The 8,048-nt window shown below is 47.7% G+C and overlaps 1 protein-coding gene across 1 annotated transcript in view; it reads right to left on the bottom strand.

The window, feature by feature from the left end:
* Positions 1 to 8,048, bottom strand: part of UTP20 (UTP20, small subunit (SSU) processome component, homolog (yeast)) — a gene marked incomplete at its 5' end in the record, with an annotated part of 62,325 nt that overhangs the window by 2,295 nt on the left and 51,982 nt on the right. Inside the window, 7 exons of the mRNA XM_010144091.1 lie at positions 666 to 792; positions 1,490 to 1,762; positions 2,517 to 2,588; positions 3,119 to 3,318; positions 4,473 to 4,605; positions 6,047 to 6,178; positions 7,121 to 7,303. Of these exons, the coding sequence (XP_010142393.1) occupies positions 666 to 792; positions 1,490 to 1,762; positions 2,517 to 2,588; positions 3,119 to 3,318; positions 4,473 to 4,605; positions 6,047 to 6,178; positions 7,121 to 7,303 (1,120 nt within the window). The remainder of the gene's footprint in view (positions 1 to 665; positions 793 to 1,489; positions 1,763 to 2,516; positions 2,589 to 3,118; positions 3,319 to 4,472; positions 4,606 to 6,046; positions 6,179 to 7,120; positions 7,304 to 8,048) is intronic.

Here is an 8,048-nt window from a genome sequence, read left to right as displayed (position 1 = left end):
TTCCTGCTGCAGACAGCTCTCCTCCCCTGCCTACAGAGGTTTCTGCCCTTCCGTCACTGTGCACGTGGCACACACTGAAGGCCACTGTGTCTGTTTCAAAAGGGAGAGCTTGGGGAAAACATCAAACAACCAAGCCCCACCAAACCGCCAATTCCAACTTGTAGAGTCCCTTGCTCTGCAGTAACACAAGCTGCCATAAAACACACCCTGTTCTGTGTTAAACACACTTTTGACCACAGCGCACGGATCTTCATGCCCCTAAGCCTTGAGCAGACCTAACATGGCAATTCAAAAAGGAGTGACATTTAGCACCAGCCTTGTTCCGCCTTCCTTAAGGCCCACACTCCCTCACCTCAGCATGGACTCCCATGAGTCCTGCCACCCCAAGTACTATTTCCACTACATCCCGTGCTCAAGCTTTCCCCGCTTACATGTAGAAGCCTTTCCAACTTCAGTGTTTTTTCTTTGTCAGCCTGTAGATTTCTTGTTCTAGCTGTCAAAGTCTCCTCCTCTCCTGGTATTTTGGTTAGACTGCAAGTAGGTGAAATTCACTGCTTATGGCATCTGTGCCTCAGCGGACACTAGGAATGACGGCAGTGTTTGTGCCCAGGTAGGGCTCTGACACACCTTCCTCTTTGCTAGTCTTTGGGAGGGAAATCACTTACCTTGCTCTGCATAGGTGCTGTTCAGCTCCCTGTACAGAGGGGCGAGAATTGTTGGAAGGTACGGCTTGATCCTGTCTTTCCCCAGATCCACTGAAATTGCTCCCAGGAACTTAAAGATGCAGCTTCTCTGAAAATGAGTGTGTGGGACATGAAGTAAGGAAGGCTGAAAGGAAACTGCCTAACAACTGCTGCAAGAGGGCTGTGCATCTCTGTTCAAGGCACAACACCCGAGTCAGGACTCACTGCTGTTGCAAGGTCTGTCTGCAGACAACTGTGGCCTTGAGATAAGACACAAGCCCAAGGGATCTGTAAACACGCGAGCTGTGACTTCACTGCACTGGCAGCTGTTAACACTTTGAACAGGCTTGTTCTCGCTGTCCTGTACGGAGGCAGCTGCAGACACGACAGCTCAGCCTCTCTAACTCTGCACCACTGGGAACCACAGTGCTTTTCCTGACACACACCCTCCCCTTCTAGCAAGTAACTCAGCACTGCCATTCCCCTGCCTGCATAACCCTAGCAACTCTGGGGCTTTCAAGGACAGTGCTCTGACCCCTTCAGCTTGGTGCCTTTGGGCTTACCACCCTTTCACCACCCTGCACAAGGGCAGGAAGCAACAGCAAGGAGATGCAGACTGGCACAAGCCTTTCCTGAGAATCCTGAACTGAAATGCTTATTGTTTCTTTGGCACCTCCTAATCCTCGCTTTAGCACCAGCTCCCAGCACCCTCTGCAGCTGGTCCTCTGGAAGCAAAGAGCCAAAGCAACACTCTTCTGTGGAAGTGCCTACCCCATCAAAAGCAGTTGGTCTAATGTTGTTCTTACCTTTAAAGGGACCTTGGGGGAATATGCTGCTTCTCGCTTTGCCATGAGAGAGAGCCTCTTCATTAACCACAGCAATGTGGCTGGCTGACCTTTCTCCTCTGTGTCCTCTTTTTGTCCCTCTCCTTGAGCAGAAATGTCTTTCTCTTCCTCATCTTCTGAGGCATCCTGCTTGTCCACTTCACAGCTGAGTTCTGCTTCAGCCTCTTTACCTTCTTCTAAGGCAGGGGCTAGCAAGTAAACGACTTTTGCCACAAAAAGCAAATTCTTTATAACCTGGTGTAGAAACAGAGTAGTCAGTCACTCTGTGTTCCCCCAGCATCAGCACCAGCAGTGCCCAGGGCACGTAAGAGCCCAGGCTAGATCTGAAAGAGAAGCTGGCCAACCCAGGAGGCTGTAATGGGTTCCCCCCCTGCATACTGCTTCAAACAGGAAGGCCACCTCAATATCCTCCTGGAGTTTGGGAGAGTCCTTCCCCATGAGCTATCTTGCTCTTTGGGCTCCAGCACTGCCTAAGGGCTGCTCTGGCCTCCAGCAGCCCCTTTCATTCCACAAGGAAATCCACCAGGTTCACAGTGGAGTCAGACTGTCAAGCAACAGCATCAAGAGAGACTGAATGCTTCCAGCAAACAGCCAGAGCTCCAGGGCAGCTGCAGAGAGCCAGCACCAGAAATCTGGATTCTGGCTCCAGGATGTGGTTGCCCAACCTGCTCCGGTCCGGGCTGCAGTGCCAGACTCTCCCTGACAGAAAGGACCCCAGTCCTGCCCTGCATGCTGCCTCCCCTTTCTGTCCCTGCCACCCCTCAGTCCTTCCAGCAGGCTGACACCACAAGGGGGACTTTTCTGGGCCCCTCCAAGACAGGCACCTGCACAGAAGCGCTCAGCACAGAGCAGCTAGCCCTGCACTGTGTATTTGCCCTGAGCCACCACCAGCCAGCAGCACTGCTGTCCTGACTAGGATGTAACACTCCCTCACAGGCGAGGGCCTGCTCTGCACCCTCCTGCAGCCCAGACCCTCCCCCACTCTTACCTGCTCTCCCAGAGACATGTCCAGGAACTTGGACTGCAGCTGATGGCAGAATGCAAACACGAGTTCCTTCATCTGGGGAGAGGAAAAAGAAGGAAATTCCTTCATGAAAGGGAGCCGGTAGCATTAACTTAAATCGGTGTTTTGCAATCACCAAAAGCGGTTCCCGGGGGAGGCCAAGGGATTGGCTCAGCACAATTTCTGCCTGCATCTTGCAGCCTAAAGGGAATTCTTTGTGCTGCTGAGAATAAGACCCCAGAGAAGCCCACTCCCAGGAGCAGACACACCTCCTCAAATACTTCAAATTATCAGGATTATCATCAGACAAGCAAGTAAAAGAGAAACGTGCATGCCAAACTATAATACTATTTTTACGTTCTAGATGGAATGGGCACGGGCAGCGTAAAGAGTGGCACCACGCTATCACACCAACTAGGGCCAAAATGCTACTGAGCTGTCGTAAGCCTAAGTCACACATAAGATCTCCGGCTAAAATGGCCCTAGTGCCCATGACTAACTAAACCCCACGAAAGCCAGGGCACAAACTGGGATTAGATACCCCACTATGCCTGGCCCTAAAAGGGAAGGAGTAGTACAGACAGTACCTTTTTGTCCAGTTCAGCAGTCAGGAAGACTGTGGATGCAGACAGCTCTGCTGACGTCTTTTTCCTGTTCCCTGCCTTTCTTTCCCTCCACTTGCTGACAAGATCTTCTGGTTTGTAAGATGCAAACAGCAAGCCAAAGATCTCAGTAGCTGTCAGCCAGACCCAGCTGTGAGGATACCACAGGTGAGACTGGACATGACCTGGGGGGGAAGAAAACCTCTTTCAGCACAAGAGCTGGTCCAGTGAGAGCCAAAACAAAAACCAAGTCCCTCCAAGAATCACCACAGCACATGCTACAATAAAACACTGAAGGAAACAACCCGTGTTGATCTGCTCAGAACATAATCAAAGACTTCCTAGCAACTCCATCCAGCCAAAGCAAAGAGCAGCAAAAAGCTACAGGTAGCCAAATGCCCCCACAGTGACCAGACGTTTTTGAATGCACTCACAGTACCTCCAAAAATGCAAAGGCATGGCCATTGCTGGAAAGTGATGGCAACTGGGCAGGAAAAGTGGGCGTGGCACAAAAAGACACTCGCTCTGATCCTGGCTAACAAGTCACATTTCTGCAGCAACTGTGGTCCCCTCAGGGACTCAGGGCCACAGCCCATCTGCCCATGATGTCTGGAGACTGGCTGCTGTAAGAATTGGGTGGGCTGGCCCTGCTGCAGATTATCAGACAGAACCTCTGGATGCAGGCTGAGGACGCTTCAGAGAAGAGATGGAGTTTCCCCTCTTGTCTCACCTCTGTCCAAGCAACAAAGGATTTGCAAGGGTTATGCCTTGTCTCTCCAAAGGCACCTGGCAGGCTGAAATCTTTGAAGAGCTCAGATGCAGGCCTGATTGCTGCAAATGAAGCAGTTAAAAGCAAGGCACCAAAATGCCAATAAGCCAGGCTGACATTGCACAATCTCACTCCTAGGGAAACTGCCTGAATCAAATAACCTCCAGGCCTTAACATCCTAGCAGACACGCAGTATTTACAGCACTATTACTATGTGTCATCGCTTGCTGGCTGGTATGTATGAGCTCATCTCATCTCATCTTCCCAGGAGAACTGCACGTTTTCATCCAAGATGATGTAATTATGGTCGAACATGCAAGAGTTTGCAAGTATTTCCTCTTGGGAAAATAGAAAATATTTCCCAGCAATTGAGACAGAGGGCGTCTTGTTTTCATCAACCATGTAATCTTTTCCACGCTGTCTCTTTCACTGCCCAGTAACTCCCACATTAGCATTTTGCAGCATGCAAACCTTGCACAAAGTTCAGTTGTTTTTACTAGGGTGTGAAAAAACACAGGACACACAGAGCATCTTCCTTGTAACGCAGTCATAATAATTCTTGATACTTACCCCAGATACTGCTCACAACATCCTTGTTCTTGGTTAACTGAATCAGGTTGCACTCTGTGATTAGCTTTGTCACCAGCACAAGAAAGCTGAATAGCAGCCTATCCGCAGCCTTCTCCTCCTCCTCTTCAGTTATCTAATAACATCAGCAAGTCAAGAAAGATGATTATGAGAACCCCAAGAAAGTGGTTATTTACCTTACTAGAGAAATTTCAGATCAGTCTTGTAAAGAAACAGAAGACTAACCAATTCCCAGAATAAACAGAAGAGAAGCAGCTTCACTAAAGCATTACATCTGGAGACAGAACCTCCGCAGGAGATCGTTATTAGAATCATTCCTCTTGGTTTTTATACAAATGGTCCTATACAAACCGTTAGGTTTCTAAATAAAAGGAACTGCAGACACTGCATATCATCTATGACTATACACCTATTTGTGCACATTTGATTCTCATCATCAGAGCCAAGCTGAGTGCAGATTTGCCTGTGTCACCTGGGAAGCCCCATGTTGTTATGACAACACTGTGTGCACTGTGTTTTACCAAACCTCCTTCAGGTCCGCACCCTGCCTGCCATCACTAGCTGGCTTGATGTAACTAGTCAGCACTTTACCTACATGTCACAGCACAGGGGGTGACTACATTGAATTTCTCCTCCCTGCAGGAATTTTATTTTCATCTGTTGCCGGGAGGTTCTTCTCTCTTGCTCAGCATGTTGCCTTTGCACATCGGTAATATACATGGCCACTTTCCAGACGCAGCAACTGGCATCCCTTTGGGATTATCACATGCCAAGCAGAATCTGAGGCAGCCGTGTTATTCTGCATAAATCATGTGCACTAAAAAGATCTTCCATAAACTGAAACCATGCTCTGAAGTTCAGGAAGGGAACTCCTTTGAAAGTTAAAGCTGTAGAATAACACTAAACAAAGCAGACAGGCACAAGTGATGCACTCCTGACCTTCCACACTTACACAAATCTCTGCAGCTAGTAGACATGTTTCCCAGTTAAACAGATGTTGTCAGTGTGATTGCTAGGCTTTTTTTCCAGCTAAATATATTCTAACCCGTCCCAGTGCTACCTGTGCACCCTGCCATTTTTTCTGATGGTGGTTTTTACAACTTCAGACAAAAACCACAAAACCGCTCTCTCCTGCCACTGCAGCAAAGACTAGTAGCAGGGAATGCTACCTCGAATATGTACTGCTACATTTTGTCAACCCACCAGGTCATACAGGTACAAACCAAAAGATCCCCTTCCACCTACAGAGGTCTTGACAGAGGCTGGGGTGAGGAGCAATGTGTCTGCTGGTTACACAGCATGGCTGCAGGCTCAGGCCAGGTGGGTTTGCAAAGCTCCTTTGCCTCTTGTGCTGTGACATGTGACATCAAATTTGGGCTTACTGGTAAAAAAATATGGTTCTAGGTCAGTGAGGTCTCCTCCAAACAAATACGTTTCATGTCTTTCCTCAGTCCGAAGCAGTAGATTCAACAGTTACAGCTCTCGCAGGTTTCTTCCCTTTTTCCATTTTCTGAATTCTCTTTCTCCAAACCTCAAACATGGGAAAAATTACTTACGTTTTCAAATTTAATTGGGTTGATTTCTTTTTCAATCAAGGTGAGGACAGCTTCGAGCCGCCGTTCAAACATTACTCCCTCCACTTCAACGAACAAACCACACGCCTGGGCAGCCAACCTCCTGTGTGAGCTCTGCCAACAGAAAGAGTAACACACCTTGTTACTTCTTGATAATCAAACCCTGCAGCTCTCACAGTAGCAACTCCTACTTCTGCCTGTAGCAACAGCGTCTTAAAAGAACCTGGTTTTCAGAGCACTATTGAAAAAGGAGATGCTGCCAGCTAGGGACAAAAGTGCCTGGCAGCACAAGTTACCCCTAGATATACACCCTAAAACTGAACGCTGAAAGGCCTTTTCCATCCCAGTTCCCAGCTGCAAAGGTCTGGGGGCTACCTCACACTCTGACTTCTCACAACACAACAGATGGCTCACAGCTATAAACCAGAACTGAACGTATCAGAGGTGAAAAGGATGAAGTGTTGAAGAACACTACTGTAGAGGGACAGAACCGGAGTCTCATTTGAGAATAATTCAACAAAATAACTCAGTAACATCCAGGCACCCAGATCAAAATGGGAGATCTGTAAACCCAGGTTTGCCAGCTTCCAGCTGTGGCAACAGAATGGAGCAAGTCCGAGCCAAAGACAGCGTAAAAATCCAGTTACTGATATCAAAAGAGCTTTAGAGAATTTGCTTAAACCTTTAAGCTGAAGAGAGGCTACACCTAGTGAAATACCTGATCCAAAAGAGGAACTGTTAGAAAGCAGTCCGGTGCAGTTGGAAAGTCTGGAGGCTGACCTACAGCATCAGCAGTTCCCTACATTTGTGCAACTTTATGAAGCTATGCCATTTCTTGCTCTTCTTACTAGCAGAAGTTGTGGCACTGAGCACAGCTTTAAAGAGCTTTTATTCTAAGATGAGACTTGCCCATACCTCTTTTCTAAAACTACCAAATCAGGTACAACTGAATGCTCCAATCCACCAGACCTTGAACTAGCAACCTCTCAGCTGCCTTAATCTTACTCAGCTCACAAACAGAGTTCAGACTTGTTCAATGAGAAGACCAAAGAATACCTTCTTGCTGTGAAACCACTCTGTGACCAGCGAAAACATCAGGTCTTGTTTCTCGTTGTTTATCTTACTGAGGAGAGATTTACACGTCAAAGCTGCCATCTTTTTGCATTTGGTAGAGTCGTCATTTATCATCATCATACAAAGAGAGAGAAAAAACAGTCTGCAGTATTTGTGGAGGAGATCCTAGAAAGAACGAACCATTAGTCTACCGCAGATCCCCAAGAGCTTCTGGCATTTAAAGGTGAAAAGAGGAGTATTTGTTGCACTGCATACAGGAACAACGTCAGTCCTGAGCGGGGTCCACATCAAGACAGGTGAACTGAAAGGACAGGATGATCCACTTGTTGGAGCACACAGTGCACGTTTGGCTGCCCCGGCCCTGCTCTAACCTTGACTTGCTAACGTGTTCCTGGGACAGCAATGTGAACGTCAAACTTCAAAGGGCATTTTCATTCCCAGCTCTCACTGAAATAGCCTTTAAGTCCCTCAGCACTGCAGCAATCAGCCTTAAGGCTCTTCTCAGAGATAGCAGCTCTTTGCTGCTTTGCAGAGTTGCCAGAAACCACATTGAGATACTAAATCTAATCAGGTGGTGGTAAAGCACAGCTTACTGCGCAGAATTTCTTGTCCTCCCAAATTCTCGCTTCACTGCCCTCAGTCTCCTGAATGCTCAGCCAAGCTCCAGCCACAGAGCTTCAAGGCAGCTTAGCGTTTTGTGTATGTTATCCCGCATAGATGCATGGTTATTTTTCAGCTTACATTTGATCCACCTCACTGAGAAGCCTTTCCTCTGCAGTCAAGCCAACAAAACCGGTAGGGTACATCACATACCAGTTCAGTCTCCAGTATCTCTCATGAAATCTGAAAAACCCCCACAATGAGAAAACTCTAGATTTTACTTTCTATTCACACACCGTTTCCTAAACTG

Source organism: Buceros rhinoceros, unplaced genomic scaffold (genome assembly GCF_000710305.1).
Source record: "Buceros rhinoceros silvestris isolate BGI_N320 unplaced genomic scaffold, ASM71030v1 scaffold13749, whole genome shotgun sequence".
Lineage (NCBI taxonomy): Eukaryota > Metazoa > Chordata > Aves > Bucerotiformes > Bucerotidae > Buceros > Buceros rhinoceros.
Note: the sequence above shows the minus strand (reverse complement) of the source record. Positions and strands in the feature narration are given on the sequence as shown.